At 42.2% G+C, this 17,242-nt stretch overlaps 1 protein-coding gene across 7 annotated transcripts in view; it reads left to right on the forward strand.

Annotated features, from left to right (window-relative positions):
• The window catches only part of SYNE3 (spectrin repeat containing nuclear envelope family member 3), an 86,324-nt gene that overhangs the window by 36,048 nt on the left and 33,034 nt on the right, over positions 1 to 17,242 (forward strand). For all 7 annotated transcript variants that reach the window (XM_069783555.1, XM_069783553.1, XM_069783552.1 and 4 more), the window contains exons 2-10: positions 1,912 to 2,069; positions 5,009 to 5,181; positions 5,622 to 5,931; positions 10,903 to 11,064; positions 11,804 to 12,148; positions 13,320 to 13,456; positions 15,406 to 15,553; positions 16,310 to 16,492; positions 16,760 to 16,903. In XM_069783555.1, the coding sequence (XP_069639656.1) occupies positions 1,926 to 2,069; positions 5,009 to 5,181; positions 5,622 to 5,931; positions 10,903 to 11,064; positions 11,804 to 12,148; positions 13,320 to 13,456; positions 15,406 to 15,553; positions 16,310 to 16,492; positions 16,760 to 16,903 (1,746 nt within the window). In that variant the 5' untranslated portion in view covers positions 1,912 to 1,925. The remainder of the gene's footprint in view (positions 1 to 1,911; positions 2,070 to 5,008; positions 5,182 to 5,621; positions 5,932 to 10,902; positions 11,065 to 11,803; positions 12,149 to 13,319; positions 13,457 to 15,405; positions 15,554 to 16,309; positions 16,493 to 16,759; positions 16,904 to 17,242) is intronic.

Below are 17,242 nucleotides of genomic sequence, written 5' to 3' on the forward strand. Positions count from 1 at the left end.
TACCCCTTTAGCTAGCTTCATCCTTAAGACTCTTGTGATGCAAGTCAATGATTTTAGCTTTAATTATATATCCTGTCATATATTTTATATTTGAGAGAGGGAGTAGCTGCCCTGTGCCACACCACCCTCACTAAATCCAGTACATCCTGTTTTATTCTTTAATCTTTTCAAGGTGAGGTCACACTTTTTTAAACTGCCTTCTAGCTCTGAGGGTTACAGTTTTGGATTCTGCCCTGTCTGACATCTCTCACTTAGGGAGGAATTCCATCTTCCATGCAAATGCAGCTCCGCTTGTCTGCACAGGGGGGTCTGACCCATCCTCTGCTCCAGTAATCCCTGTGGGTAGTACAGTAGCTGCTCTGTAGGTGCGGTTCTCTCACTCTCTTCTGGGACCTGTTGGGCATAAAGTCCGCTGAAGGCTGGGAAGCAACAATTTAGACTGTTTCTGTTGCCAGACATCAGTGTTGTGAACACTAATGTCTTGTTTCTTCTGGTCTAATGTAGAAGAAAATGCAGTGGGAGCTACAGGGGAGGACATCTAATATTGCATAAATCCTTTTACCTCATGAACAGGAACAGGGGCAGGATGGTGGGGAGCTTTCTGCCAGTGAGCAGAAGAAGGACGGCTCTCCCTTTGTAAACACTAAGCTGCCAAGAGTTAAAGTGGTTACAAAACACCACTGGTCCAGCTTCCCCAAGAGCCGTGCTCTGCCTCTCGCACCAAGCACTTTCTTCCACATGACTTGTTTCATGGAAACTGAGGGTGCTGCTGTGGAACTGAATTCTGTGCGACAAACTTGGGTTCAGTAATTAAGCCTCAAACTTCATGCTGCAAAAATATTTCAGTGATGAATAACAAAGAGGAATATTTTAATTCACAAGAGACACTGACTGCTTGGCTGGCAGTAGTTGCAGGATGTGATCCAAACCCATTTAATGTCAATAGCTATCTTTCTGTTCACTTCAGCAGCAGAGCTGACCTACAGGGGGCTTTGTTATGGTTCATCCTTATTAGTCAAGTTAGTACAGCAGTGCCTAAGGGTGAGCATAGGATGGCTTTCCTCTATTGTACAGGCACAAAGGAGGCCATCTGAGCAGCAGAGAGCTTATGCTCTGAACAGAGAAGACACAAGGGCACATCAAAAGAGCAACCAACCATCATACCCTTCTGCTGATTGGGAGGGGGCAACGAGAGAGGAAGGGGAAATTAAAAACTTGAAGCCTGGTATGGAATATAAGAGGTGGCAAAAGAAGAAATCCATCAGTGTTGATATTCCCGTGTGATGGCTTATGAGTAGTTTGTCTTGACAGTTGCTGGCCAATTCCTGTTGTCTCTGTATCCCAGACTCACTGCATGTGCATTTGGATAACCTCTCCATGGTCTCAGCAGAACAAGTTAACTGAGGGCCTAAGCATCTGATCCTGATCTCACCAGCTTTAAAGGGTTTATATACCTCTAAATGAAGTATGTGGTGAAGTGCTCTGCTAGTCTGGTGCTTGGTGCTCAGTACATGAGCCTGGAAAGGCATAGGGAGAGTTCTGTACTAACTAGGCTCTGGGAAGAAACAGAAAGTGTTTGTGATTGGTGTAGCCAGTCTGGAATACACCACAAACACCAGATTAATCTAATTTGAAAGCTTTGAATTAAATCTGTTTACTGTAATGGACCCTCCCACAGTTCCCCACCTTCTTTTTGTTTCCTGGTATATTTTCATTTGGGAAAGCTGCACTGTGAATATGTTTTCTGTGCTCAACTGACTCATGATACTGCTACATTTTTCGGTATTATCGTTAAAAAGGAAAGCCACAACATCATTAGCTTTTCTCCCTTGCTCCTTTAGATTGCCTTGAATGCATTCTTGTTTAGGTCTTAACTAAACCTACCTGCTTCCCTGTTTCTTATGCTTTCAGCTTCTTTGAATGCAATGACTCAGCAGCTACAGGATGAATTTGACAGTAGTGTGGAGAATGCAGAAGCTTGGATGAAGGCCATCCAAGAGAGACTGAGGATCAATGACAACACCAAGGGACCTCGATCTGCCCTAGAAGCCAGACTGAGAGAGACTGAGGTAAGGGAAGAGTGATGTAGCAGTTCACAGGCGGCTGTCACTGCTGCCATTGTTACAGCAGTTATTGCTGTGAGCTCTGGAGTTTTCCATTAGGAAACTGTCAGCTGCCCCTGCTTGCTGGAATATTGGTCCTGTGTGGATGGGTTTACGTCAGTATTCTTCCTAGTTTTTCCACCTGCAAAATGTTTACAGACATAGAAGGAGAGGATGGCAATTTGATATCAAAGGCTTCCAAGCTTTTCAGATTGATTTGGAAGACTAGCAGCAGGTTTGGCAGGCTAAAGTGTTTAAACTCTCCTATGAGCATGCTCAAACCTGAAACAATTGAGTCCCTGCTTGCAGTTACCAGATAGTGATTTGCAGAAGCCCAGCGTGTAGTACGAGAGAGTCAGATCACGTTAGTGTTCCATCTCCTGCAGAACTCCAGCACTGACAGAGAAAGATTGCAGTGTCCTAGTAATGGGCTGTTTCAGAGTAATCCCCTTGTCCTTTTCCATAAACCCTGATGCTAAGAGAGTTTACAGCTCCCCTTTGTAATCTGGCTAATGAAAAGGTAAATGTTTTCATTTTTTTCTGGTCTTACTTAATCTCTTGTATAACTCTTCTCACAGAGATCCTGTTGCAGATTGTGCCTGCTCTCTTACTGTGATTTCACATTAATTAACTTCAGTTTCACTAGATGTTATCTTGTTCTTGTAATCTCAGAGAATGAAACACAGCTGTTTGTCCCATCTCTACCATTCATGATTAGAGGGATTGGTGGTATTTCTATGATTAACATTGAAACTATTTTTATAATTGTATTATCTTTAATTCCAACTAGTCTGTTCTTTAAATAGCCAAATCTTTCCCATCATTATTTACCCAAATGTCTTTCTTTTTGTGTGTCTACTCATGTTTGGACTGCCTTTTCTAAAGTTTAACAACTCAAAAAAAACCCAAAAAACATTGCAGGCTTACATGGAGGACAAGGTAGTTTGCATGATGGTACAGCAATGTCTTCAGCCTTTTTCCTTAATTGTGGCCCATTGGAGGCTGGATCTTGGCTCTGGCATAATATAGAGACTGTTCATGGCATGATGGATGATGGCTGGAGTTGCATGTCAGTCATGAAAATCTGAAGTATTTCCTCTTGGTCTATAGATTTATTTCTGCCCTTAAATTATTTTCACCCTTTCCTTTTGTCTGGGAAACTATGATATGTACAGTCTCAAAAAACATGCAAGAAACACAGAAACTTCAGTAGGGGGAGTAGTAGTTTGGTAAAGGAAGTGCATTCATGGCAGAGATAACAAGATGTAAGGTTTAATGGTTTGTGGTGATTTAATATGGCCTGAACTGAAGCCTGTTGACTTCTGTGGGCTTTGGAGGAGGTCTATAACATGCAAAAAATGATGTTAGAAGATTTTTTCAATTCAGACTTTGGAAATTCATCATTCTAAAGAATAACAAGTGTCTGTTCTCTCCTCCTGTGTGTGCCTTATTCACCTCCTGCTCCCTCATCCTGCCTCCTTTCTGGGCCTGGCTTCCATGTCCAGCTCACATGTCCTTGTGATATGCTTGCTGCTTCACCTATTGGCTGTTTTCAAATCCAGTGATCATTTTTCAGCTCCTCTTTTGCATCTGGCTTGCCTTTTTTTCATGCTTCCTTCCTGTGGTTTATTTTCGGTTAATTTGTTAATCAAAATGCCAGCCAAAGATACCAATCATTTAAAAAACAGATTTGAAGAAGAAAAATGCCTGTACAGCCACTGCTTTCTCTCCAGCTGTTGTTTGCTTTCACTTGCTGGAAAAATGTCAGGCTTAGAATACAGCTTTACTCTTAAATTTTTCCTGTCAGGTGATAGCTATGGCTTTTATTTTTTATCTCTGCCCTACCCTTTGCCCTGCTTTCCTAGATTCTTTTAATCACACTTTTTGTAGCAGATAGTTCGCCCCAACACCTGTTTTTACATCACATGCAGATGTGCTGTGTACATGCCAAAAGAACAGTCTTTTCCCAGAATGTGACACTGGAAATCCGAAGGCCTGTGATTTGGTTTCACCTTTGCAATAAGTGCTGTGATTTTTTTGAACAAATCCCCCAGGCCTAATCTGTCCAAAAGTAGTTGCTGATTCTGAACCTCTCAGTGTTTTCATTATAGAAGCCTTTTCCTTGAAACTTGAAAGCCTGCAGTTTGCCAGGAGTTTGTGGAATAACAGCAAGAAAAGCTAATCGGGTGGTATCAGAAGTTTGGATAAAGTGATGCTGAAAGCTGACATCCAAATTGGGACGTAATTATTCTGTTACATTATATAGAACTTGTGCTGATTTTCCATCTCTGGGTAGAGGAAGAGAGCCTACTTAAAATCAGATGGCTTAACTTTCAGTTCCTGGCATTCTGATTTGTGCAAGATACACGTTTTCACCAATTCATAACTTACCAATTTAGGGTCAAAGCAAAATTTGGTAGCAAGCAGAAAATTCCACTAGTTAATTTCTCTTGGCTTGTTTTCTGAGTCAACTTCTATTTGCAGTAGGAAGCCTTTTTAATATGCTTCATAATTTCTTATAGTAGAGCTTAAAATTGAGATGGTACAGTGTACCCTGTGGAGATTGCCTCTACGCTCTTTGGCAGGTGGGGAGAGCAACTGGCATGTGGCAATGTAGTGCTATAACTTTATAACAGCAGTGGAAACACAGCCTCAGATATTTGATAGAAGATGATCTGGTTTTTGTAGCTAACTTAAATGTTTTTCAACTGCTGTGTGGTTTTCAGTTAAATTCAGTCCTTTAGGATGTTTAGGAATAAACAAGTCTGAAGAAAAGTTCATATTTTCCTACCAGGAGAAGCTTTGCAGCAGGGACTTCATGATTCCTGGGTAAAAACAAAGTTTAAATTTCATCAATTATACTTGCTTTCTTTTCATGCTTTCAGTCTCATTTGTCTTTCTCATAGAAAATACGTGCGCTGGAACCAGAAGGCAGCTTGAAAATGGACTTGATTCTTGTGAAGGCAGATGCTGCTCTTCGCAGCATCAGTGAGGATAAGAAGCATGAGGTACTATCTAAACTGAAAGACATTAAAGCCTTGTGGGAAGAGACAGCCATATACATTACTCACTGTCACAGGTAAGACAAATGTACTTTTTGCACAAGACTGCTATTTGGTGTGTTGAGGCAGTTGTCTCATCCAGTGCTTTCATGAAGTGTTTCCTGCCTCTCTCTGCTGCCTGGATTGTAGATAGCAATCATTGCTAATCCCAGTCCCATAAGCATGTCGGGGACTGTGTGGGGAGAGAGGGTCAGTGGGACCTCAGTGCTCTCTGCCTTCACAACCCAGCCCACCTCATGGTCTGGAATGATGAGTTTGGCCAGGCACAAGGACATTGTACAGAATATTTCCTCCCCAGAGCAGGGAGGACCTGGAAGTGAATCCGGACCCTCTGAAGTCAGAGCAGCTTAAAATGGCTGAGAACCTTGTCCTTTGCTCTGAAGGCTTTTGAGCTTGCCAGTCTCCACTGCTCCCACCATAATTTCATCTAACTCATCTCTCTTGCTCTCCCCAACAGCCGTATTGAGTGGGTCTGGCTGCACTGGAGTGAGTACCTGAAAGCCCAAGATGAGTTTTACGCGTGGATTCACAACATGAGGGTGACCTTGGAGCCTGACATTGAGTTGCAGCTTGGTTTAAAGGAGAAGCAGTGGCAGCTGAGCCATGCTCAGGTTCTGCTGAATGATGTCTTAAATCAGTCAGTCCTGCTGGAAAGACTGCTAGAGGAAGCTGCTTCCTTGTTCAGCAGGATAGGTGACCCCAGCGTTGATGAGGATGTTCAGAAGAAAATGAGGGTGGAATATGAAGGAATCAGGGAAGAAGCTCAGGTACACCTATAAAGAGTGGGAGGTGTTCAGATTTCACCAATATACAGTATTGTTTGCTATCTGCTTCTTGAGTGATGGGCCTTACCTGGTAGGATGGCAAAAAGAAACAGAGCTGAGGACCCGTTCTTTCAGTCAGTGGACTGTTTGCAACAGTCATCATGTCCCAAGATAAGCTTTTAATTGGGATGCTCTTACACTGCGCTTTATAGTATGTTGTTGTAAAGTAACTGCAAACTGCTTGCTGTGACCTAGTGAATATTGGCTTAGGTCATCTCTGTATAAAGTTTGAATTGTTCCTTGTCTTTCAGCACATTAGTGATCCTTGTATAACCAGGTGCAAAGTACCTGTTCCCAGAGCCAGGGAATATTACATGCATGCACCCTTGTTGCAGGAAGTAGCATTTGTCCAGATCCAGAGCTGCACTCCCTGCCTGCAGAACTGGGAAACACGGAGGTGGGAGTCAGCTGTGGCCCAGCACTGAGCTCAACTAGCCAGTTCCAGTATCTGAAAGATTTTCACTGCACACAGATACTAATACTTGCCTGATGCTGATCTTCCAGCTTGAACAGTTGTTAGATAGGCTTGTGTAGGACATCTTAGTTCATCTTTCAATGCCAGTGATTTCCTTTGACCCTATTCCCAGGTAAAGATTTCAGATAAGGTTCATACTTTTCACTTCTAAAACTCAGGTAAAGACAGGATTGGGCCCTGTGGCACGGCTGAAGGGGAAAAGAATGCAGTTTCTTACTAGCCTATATCAATAGAAGTACTCAAAGGGATATTTGAAATATATATAGACACATCTATCCCAAGCATATAGAGATTAAAATCTAGTCTTTGTCTCACAGTGGCTTCCAGGAGTTCCATAGGCTGGAATTACCTGGTGCAAATACAAATAATTTTCATTACATTGGTTCTGCTATCAGCCTCTGTCATAATGTTGCCTTCTATTTGTTCCCATACCTACACCGCAGTCCAGAACTGGAGCCTGACAGTGATGTGTGCTCTGCCTCCCTGGGTGATGTTGTACAAAGCTAACTTAAGATCACACTGGAACAGCAACACTGGGATGCTTATGCCATTGCTCTGCTTGCTCTACAGATACTTTTTCCATTAAAAAAAAAAATGCCCCGAACCCCAAAACAACAAAAAAAACCCCCAAGGTGGTACCTTTCGTGAGCATGAAATTCAGATATTTTTTAGCCATAAAGATAAAACTACTGCTAATAAGTGTCTCCAAAAACCAGAGTATGTTTGGAAATTCTGTAACTGCAGCTGCCATAGAGAGGCTGTAAAGCCACCAGCAGACATTTGACATTCTCATTCACTCCCTTCTAACCAAGATTTTTCTTTGGTTTTGAAGCAGGAGACAGTCATTAGGTATTTTAAAAAGGCAGTTCTTTGAAACAAGTAATTTGAATACTCAAAGCCAGAATGGGACCTCTCTCAAACTGGTTTTACGTACTCTAATTTCTCTAACTGTCTTGGATACATGCTGCTGTAAATGAGATCAGGAAGTGGCTCATAGTACTTAGGCAAAATATGTCTTTATGTCTCCGGCCAACTGAAATGCTAGAAAGATCTTTTCTTTGGCATTGATTACAAATACCACATTTCATAGAAGGATGGAATGAGAGAATGCAGCTAAGAAATCCCTCTTTCAGGAGGTGTGGAACAAAGAAGGGAGTTGGGAAGCCTTGGATTTTGCAACTAAAGTAAACGCCGAGTTCATTAGCTAATGCCAAGGTTACAGGCACCTTGGGAATCGTGATGGAAAGTGTAATACTAGTTAGAGAAACCCCGCCACCTCTTCCAACAGGAGGGAGGAATGAATGAAAGAGACGCAGGAGTTGTAAGGGGATTGCTCTGGCCCCTCACATGATGAGAGGCCAGGCTGAATGTGACTTGCAGATGCCAGCTGCATGCCTGAGCTGCCTCCCAGAGGAGGCTCACTGGTGTTTGTAGATTACACTTGTGTTTGAAGAGCATTTTTAGATCCCGTGCAGTTGTCCAGCTCTATCAGAAGGCAAACTCTTGGACAGTGTATCTTAAACGGTTTGCCTGTGACATTGCTTCTCTGGTATGAGCAAATGGTGGGGTTTTTTTCTTTCTTAGTGCTAACGTGTCCCACATTTTAAAAGCACATTATTTTCTTTTAATTACATTGACAGGAATATTTTTAGATGTGACAGCCATTTCCTACATGCTTTCCCTTTCCTAGTAAAATACCAATATGCAGAGGTAGATGGTTGTGGGTTTTAGCATAAATGATGACTGAAGATGGTAAGAAAAGTTATGACACACGGTGTGTTGATACTTAGTCAAATACATGAAATATGTTGGAGCACATCAGGTGAATTTCAGTCCGTGTTGTCTCTGTTAACTGAAACCTAAATATTTATAATGCCAACCCTCACATACCCTAGAGCTAAGACTAAAAGTGCCAGGAAAGGCTACAGGAACTTTCTGTACTCTACTCGAGATGTCACAGAGGGACTTAAAGCAGGCACTTCCTTCATGTGCTCTAGATTACCTTCCAGAGGAGGCTCATTTGCCTTTGCTGACTGTAAGGGGAGCTTAGGAGAGAGGGTTTCCTATGCCTCTTTGAGTACCCAGGGCTCGGCATATCCTGCCCAGACCCGTCTCTTCCTCTGCAGCCCATGGCAAACGTATTCTTTTCCTGTCAGTGCTCTCACTCTTTCCAGGGCCATGTTCTTGCTTAATGTCTCCTCACTTTATCCAAGTGCATGTGGAGATTGAGTTTAACGCTGTCCTGCTCCCTGAACAGCTAACCTAACAGAGGCAAGTGATACCGTATTTTCCATCATTAGAAAGTTTCCTTGCCTAACCCCTTGGGGGAGCGCTCAGCCAGCTCTTTGTAAGCCTTTTGTTTGACAGCTAGCACAGCCTGTCCAGACCCATGGCATCTCTTCCTTGACCTCGGAGAGCAGCAGGAGTATCCAAACTGTGCGTTCCTTTGTTTAGGCTGAATAGCTTGGCTGGGGGTGGGTCATTTCAACTTCCTTTTTAACCTTCTGTATATTAGCATAAGACTTTCTAGTTTAATAATAGCTCCGCTTTGTTATTCTGACTTGCTCCCTTTGGAGCTTCTGTCAGTGCAACAAATTAGCCTAATTCCCTGAAATCAATAAGCTTGGACTGACTTGTATCATTTCGATGTTTAGCCCACTTACACTGCTATAAGATTGCATTCTTCAAGTCCCTAAGGTCAAGATGAGAATCGTTTAACCTGTATGCGCCTCTGAAGATTTGAGAATCAAGGCAAGGGGTTTTAGCAAAGAAGTGAGGTGTTCTCCTGGATACATCTTGGCCACAGAAGTCTGCAGTCATAATTCTGCTTTTTGGTCTCATCCAAACCCATGTTTGCATAGGTTGTGCTATTAAAGGTCCTGCCCTAATAAGTGGGCAGCATTTCATCGTCCATGGGAAGCAGTTGTTCCTTAGCTGTCCCTGTTTTGTCCCAAAGCAAGTCAACTAACTTTAGGGGAGTCACTCTTGATTTGCACAACTCAGCAGAGATTGCAGTGACAGTGTGGAAAACAAACTGGTGTGGTGCCACTTGGAGAGTGGTGGCTTTGTACTGCACCGTGGGCATAACCTGTCCCAAAGGTGAAAGGCAAAGTCCCAGAGGGACCACCGCCCCACAGCACACGGGAGATCCCACGGTGACTGATGCTTATGCCACCCTTCTGCTGGCCTGGCTGGAGAAAGGCTGCCAGGACGGTGATGGCCCACTGCCACCTCAGGCAGGTTGATGGGTGTTGGGACATACCCAGAGCCTCACGGAGACAAGGGAAATGCAGAGGGTACTTTGAAATTCTGTCCACCATTGCAGCTATTACCCTACTATCTGTGGAGGGCAGCTGGGATGAAGCTCTGCTCAGAGGCGTGGGATGTGTCCCATGTTACGCAAAATGAAACTCAGCCCATTGTCTGTGACAGCAAAGCCTTTCAAGGGTGCTGCAAGCACTGAATGGATTGCACAAGGAACACTTTTTTTCTAATGTAACCATAGCATACCTCACTTGCCCTCCATGCCAACTGGTGAAGGGCAAGAAAACATCAGTCTGATTTTGTAGGAAATAACACTTAAATTGGATATTATACTAGTGAAACAACAGAGCAGGATTCCTTGTGATTTGTGTAAAATTTCCTTCGGGAAGGCCTAAACTTCAGCTGACAAACAAGGATAGTCTGAGCAAATGTGACTCTGCCTTCTTGTGAGGCGTGCCAGACTGAATCAGTTGGGAGCAACTCATGATGTGCAGGCCCCTGTAAGTTTGGGGATTGTCGGTTATAGGGTGCTCACACAGTAACTCAGAAAATGAAGCTTTCTTCCCATAGGCTTAAATTTGCTTCCAGGGTCTGTGATACCACCACAGGATAGTTTGTGATCTGCCTAATTGAAAAAGTATGAAAGTTCCTGGGCTATATGATTGAAGGTGATGGTCAGTTTCTGTACAGCCTGCTTAAACAGTGAACACTTTAAAACAATTTGCATGCCCCTAGCACAGTCTCTCATATGCTCATTTTGAGAGATAGACAAAGTTAATCTGCTGTGTGCTCATCTTTTATTTTTAACCAGCACGGGGAAGATAACTGCTTGTCTCCCAAAGTAAAAACCAGAAATGGACTTCTATCTCGTTCCTTTTTCTAATGAGAGAATAGGAAATTTTGGAAAGGAGAGGCTAGAAATTCACCTGAGAGGACCTTGCAGTTTTTCTCCTCGGAGGCTAGCCACTAAGAGCCTGCAACACAACCCAGATGGGGACAAGCCTTGATGTACTTTTGTGTTCTGTTTCTTGAGGTGAACGGTGAATTCCTGTGGAGGCCAAGTGCTATCAGGGCTCACAGAAAGGGACTCTTGTTTATAAATTCTGGGTTACAGTGTAAAGGAAAAAGAGCCAGATAAGCACTGTCCTTATGGCTTCTGATGTCTCTTGTTACAGAGCAGAGTGAAACTGCTTGAAAAGATAACCAAGGAGCATGAGCGGTACAGCGCTAACGTCAACCAGTTTCAATCGTGGCTGAATGGTGTGACAGAAAGATTAAACTGCTGCATTGGAGAAGCAACCAAGTCTTCAGCAGAGGACAAGTTAAAGGCACTGAAGGTCCTTAAACAATATAATTCTAACAAGGAGCTAGGATTGTGTGTTCTTCATGCCTGTATATGTTTCTCAAACCACACAAGGGTGTACTTGAGAAAAGAATTCCACAAACAAAGCAAGGTGGTGATCGAAACATGGGCTAGGGGAGAAGAGTTGTATCAGGTCCTAAAACTATTAGTACATAATGGTTCTTCCAGCTGTAGAATGAGTCACAGGCTCGTCTGTTTTGTTTTTCTTGAAGCCTGATCTATGGTTATGTGATTCTTTGAGAATCTTGCCCTTAAAACTTGTTTAAATGAATGGTAAACATGATCCAAATAGAGCCTGAAGGCTCACAGGTTTTGAGAGATTAAAGCTGGTGATAAAAATACCAGTTCTGAGAACAGTATCCAATATTTTGGTGCTACTGCTTAAACTGTTTAGCTTTAAATCTCTCAGAGATCTGACTACTAGTATTTCTTAGTGCCTGCAGCTCCTGTTTTCTTTGTCAGGGACCTCAGGTGACAAATATTGATGAAAACCAAGTCAGTATTTTCAGAAACACAGCAGTTAGTATTACTCAAAGGGCAGTCAAATGACCAACCCTGGCTTCTGGTCACTTGAAAAGAGACATACTTTGAAATAAGAAGTGAAGAACAAAATATGTACAACCAGGAGAGGTGGTCTTTTTTTCCTACTGCTTGCAGCTTTTTCCCCAACTTCCAATTCCTGCAGCTAATCTTTATTTAATTTCTTTCTGCAGGAAATTGCCAAAAACATTAGGAGTGGTGGAAAGAAGTGGAAGCACCTTGAAAATCAGTGTGCAGAGGTGATTCAGAATACCTCCCCACTTGGAGCTGAGAGAATGAAGGATGAACTTGAAGAGCTAAAAAAAGCCTTGGAGAAGTTGAAACTGCTGAGCAGTGAGGAGGAGGAGAGATTGCTCAAGATCCAACAGTCAGAAAGTGCCTATAAGTCCCAAGCCAGACAATTAGAAGCAGATGTCCAGGAGTTGAGAAAAGATCTACAGAGACTAGAAAATGACCTGGACCCTGGGGAAGGGGAAAAGACTGAAGATGAGTTTGTAACTCTGTGGAGAAAATGCAATGTAAGTTGTTAACCTTTGTATGCCTAAAACCAGCAGGATCGAGCGCAGTCGTATATTGAACACGCATAGTCACATCCAACAGGTGCCTGTCCCATTGGTTAAAGGTGATAAGGAAAGAGTATGAGTGTGTATGAAACAGACTGAGGAAAATGTGAATAGCAACAATGGAATCAACTATTCTAACTTTAATCTCACTCTACACAGAGGAAGCGGGGTTGGAGGATATGTTGGAGTTTGTGTCTTGAGTTCAAAGGGACCATATGCAAAAAGAGCACAATACAGAGCGAACAACACCATTTGCTCTACTTAAAAAGACGCAGGAAAATAATGCCTCACTGTATACACAAATACATACATACATACCCACACACAAATACATATATTTCTGGGGTATTGGTAAGACCATTTCTATATTATATCCTTCATCTGTGTAACCTGGGTACCTGTATTCCTTTACCAGCAGAGACATCTTCATTCCTAAGAAGTCCCAAGTTTGTAGCAATCCAGCATTTACACTAAAATCAATCTGTTGCAAAAATGAGTGCAAAAAGTTTGTCACACATAAAGTGGATAAGAATCTTTATCACTCATTTCCTTTTGAGGGCTGGTTTTGCATTTATTATCTCTTCTCAAAATGCCTTTCATTGCTATTTGTGTGTCTAGAACTCAGCAGGACTAGCTGGGAAAAGTATATGCAAAAAGAAACCGCAAAATACAGACTGGTTCAATCCAGCTACATTTGCATGGTTTTTTGTTGGTTTTGTTTCCCTACGTCACCCTAGAATTAACATTCTGTATATGTGAGTCTTTGAGAAAGATCTGTTCATGCAAACAGATGCAGTTAAGACCACTCCAGAAATGCATCTCATGTTATATACTGCAATCAGTGAACTGAAACTGGGCCTGTTTGTGATTCACTCTGTTCAAACAGTGAACACTGCAGATCAGGTGCAGAGGCTACGCAGTGTGAGGAGAGGAGAGCAAGCCTGATGGAACAAAACTGTTCCTGAGAATGTTTTCTTCTGCCTTAGCGAAGTCCATATTCCTTACAACCAGGGGAAAAGGCAGCAGAAAGGGGACTTGTGAATACCCTGAGAGACAGCCTTATATCTTCATTTCATGTGCCAGACACTACATAAGGTGTGATCTGTTCATTATTTTTATGATTAAGGCAACGAGAGCAGCTCTGGCCGCAGAAGAGTCCAAGGTTGAGAGGCTGAAGGCTCAGCTTAAAGAACTACTACGGTTTTCCCAAGACGTGCAGCTACACGCTGAGAGTGTTGTCTCTGCAATACAGCAGTATCAAAGGTAGTGTGAAGTCTGATTATGCTGGGGAGGTAGGGGGCATCTTCTCTCTGGCATTGAAGTGATCGACAAGGGCCTAAGAAAAAACTGATATGCCATCTGATTGCAGGTGACGGGTAGAAAAGAAAGGCTTCTACTAATTACATCCGCCTCCACATTTCAATAAACCTGTAATTTTAGCCATTTGCTAGGAGCTGTAGGCTGCTGGCCATTTTCAAGCAGTGATCTCGCATCATTAATGTTGTGTATGGTTTGAAGAAAATTAGATTGTTGGCAGCTAATTTGATCTTCTTAGCATTTTATAATAATAATTTATGTACTTTGCTTGCCTTTCATGACAGCAACTAGAAAATCAGGACAGAAGCTGTAGTAGTAAACGGTTCAGAAGAATTATGGCCCTCCCTTACTGAGTTTGTTGTGGTGACTCATCAGCCTTAGCAATTATTTGGCAGAGTTTATTCCCCTTCTCCTGGCGGCATACATGCATGATTCCTGTTTTCAACTTGCCTTGGGTTGGAAACTCTGAAAGTTTAGCCTCTCCCCAGACCTCAGTGTTTCCGTTTCCAGGCTGCCTGGAATCAGGAAGTAAAGAAGCTGCAGCAAATTTTGCAAACTAGAAGAAGGGATCTTTTTTCTTTAAGGAAAAAGGTCAGTTTTTTTACTGTATCCAAGCTTATTTTCCTCTGTCCAGTGCACAGTATGGTGTCCTGCTGAAAGGGTTATAGGTCATTATGGGAAAGGATTTAAGTTTAAAATCTAACAAGTAAACAATGTTGAAAGAGAAGCAGAGAAGGCAGGGGACTTGCCTCTGAGTAGAAAATGGCAGCTGCTCTTTTGCCAGCTTCTTTCCAAATCTTTCCGAAGTCTGGCAGCTTCATGCTGAGCCTGGCAGGGGCAGCAGAGCAAATGGCAAAGGACATGTAATGTCAGAACTTTCTATTTGTGGAGCTTTTGGCCTCTGCAAGCTTGCCTTTGTTTAGCTCCGTAACGTCCCAGTGACACAGGTAAGATTATTGTTTCTGGTTTTATAGAAAGGCGGTATTAATCTTGATTGGCATTGCTCTTGCCTGCCTGTCTTGTGAATTTGCAGGATACTGTTCCCGTGTGAAAATATAGTTTGAGCTTCATTCTGCCATATCAAATAGGATTCTGCAAACTGGGAGATCAGGAAAGCTGAGAAAAACAGGAGGCAGCTGCATGGGGTGTGTCACTGCTAGGCCTTGTTACTCAGCTGTATTTTGGATAAGCCTTTGTAAGAGAAGCCTGGATATTTAATGAATGTGTGCTGATTTTTTTTTTTTTTTTTAAATATATATATATACACACGTATGTAGCTATGCAGGTATGTGTATACATATATATAAAAACAGAAAGCTTTTATCAGAATCACCTATGTATGTTAATATAAATACAAGCAGTTCTGCAAAATTAAATAAATTTATATCTGAAAAAAAATATGTATTTTCCTCTTTTTGTAGGTAACAGAGTGTGATCAAAGATTTCTTAATGTAATTTTTTAAAGGAACAAAGACTCAGTAATATGTAAAACAATACAGGCAACTGCAGTTAAATTCTAGACACTCTTGGCTTATTCTTCCAATCAGTCAGGGTGACTGCTGTGATAATATGATTTGTTAAATCATGCTGGTGATAGAAGCCAAGAAAGATCACATGCAAGGGGAGACTGCTGGCTGCTAGAAAGGCAAAGTAATTCCTGATACACAGTTGCACAAGAGACAAATGTGTCTTCGGCATCTAAATAAAGTTTTGTCAGATGTCTCTGAGCAGCTGTCAGTATGCAACACCAGGCTCAGACAGTAAAAAAGACTGAGGCTTTTGTGTTGGATACAGTTTGCACACGAGTATTGTGTTAATTCATGCCTTGATGAATAGGATGTTTGGACTTGGATTTCTTTGTAATCCTTCTCTCGGCTGTCACTTTATCCTTGCAGTGTTAGAGGCAAGACATCTAAAATGAGCGCTGATGCAGAAACCCAACTGAGGCAACTCTTCCAAAATCCTCTGCAAGAATTTCAACAGTGGAAGCCATCGATCCAGATGATCCTGGAGACTCCAGAGCCAGCGCTGGCTCACATAGAGGTAGCAAACCTGTTACTGAGTTCAGAACCTGATACTTGGTTTGTGTTTGTCCAAGCTATGCCAGCAGCTGCCTGCAGCAGCTGGAAGGGCCTTTCCAGTATGGCAGGAAACCCCCCAGTATGGAGGTCAATACTTACATCTAGCTGTAGCAGAATGTCTTATTTTCTGCCCTCCATTGGGTTAATTGGAGTTGTCAACTGAATAGGCTGAATTAAAGTGCTAGGTATCTTTAACAATGATGATAATATTGTTTAGCATTAGCCAAGATCTCCCTAGATGGGAAGTCTGTGGACTCTTGTTAAGAAGTGTGTATTAATATAGTCATGGGATTATAATGCATGATTTCTGCATGTGCCCAGCAAGGTGTGTTTGTTACTTTGTCATCCCTGTGATCTCCAGAATAAATGTGTCTGTGAACAGGGATATAGACTATCCTGAGGATGAGCATTCAAGCTGTCCTTTCTGTTGGTTGTTTAGGCCTCTCCTCTGCACAGACAACTCTTTCCATAGTACAGCTTTCCTCTATTTCTGTTCACAAAATGGATGCAGTCCTGGTGCTTCTAACATTATCAGGAAGACTTTTCCTTTAACTGGGCACTGTCCAGGTACCTTCTGTTACCCCTTGTCGGCCCAGCATGCTGTTTTTACCTGAATTTGTCATACTGCTTTTGTTGTGTGACTTGTGTGAGAACAGTATGGTTAAAAGATTTTTTTTTTTTTTGGTATGATTTCACTGGAAGAATTTTTCTCCTTTAGGCTGCTCTAGCTGAAAGCTCCCAGTTCAAAGAGAAGTTGGTGACACTACAGCTGAAGAAAGATTTGCTAAATAACGTCCTTGGTGAGGAAAAAGCAAAGTCTTTCCTGCAGGAAGTAGCTGAAGCTTCAAAGGAGAGGGAAATTCTACATAAAAGTCTGCTGCAAAGCAAGAGCAAACTCCAGGTAAGCTTTCAAGCCCGCATACAGTCTTTGCCTGTGACAAAGGCAATGATCAATCTTTTACTAAGCCAGTTTTATAGATAAAAATTTATTACTAACCAGCTGTGCCCAATCCCTTTTCCTAGGTTGATCAAATATTCAAATAAATTTGTGGTTTGTTGCATAGTGTAGCTTGGTGTTTGTTCTGAGTATGAAATGGACATTGACAAAAGATGATGCCAAGGGATATATGTTGAATGCTGGATCTTTTTTTCTTCTTTCTCCATCTAGAATTTGATATCACAACATAAGGACTTTGACGCTGGTTTCACACCTTTACAGAAGAAATTAACTGCCATCAAAGCTAAATTAGATCTAGAGAAGGAACCACGGCCTGACCTCTTGGGTAAAAAAACACAACTCCAGAGACTGCAGGTACATTACAGTAATGTTTGACCATGATATCCTCAGTTAATTGTGGTCTTGTTTGTTCATATTTTGTTAACATTAGGAATTCAGTACCTTGTCCCCTCAATTGATTGTGTGTTAGATAATTTCATTTGGTCCAGTTTATAGCATGGAGTAGATGAAATTGAAGCAATGCAGCTGAAGAACTGGCAGACTGGGCTTGAGGGAAGGAACAAGCAGCTGGAAGCTGTTGGTGCCACACCTTCTTGGGCTAGTTTTATTGCTAAAGAAAATGTATCCTGATGCTTCCCACTAGGAGTGAAATGGCACAAGACAACCTGAACCAATTGAACTCCCTCCAAAAGC

The sequence above is a fragment of the Haliaeetus albicilla genome, chromosome 5, assembly GCF_947461875.1.
Source record: "Haliaeetus albicilla chromosome 5, bHalAlb1.1, whole genome shotgun sequence".
Lineage (NCBI taxonomy): Eukaryota > Metazoa > Chordata > Aves > Accipitriformes > Accipitridae > Haliaeetus > Haliaeetus albicilla.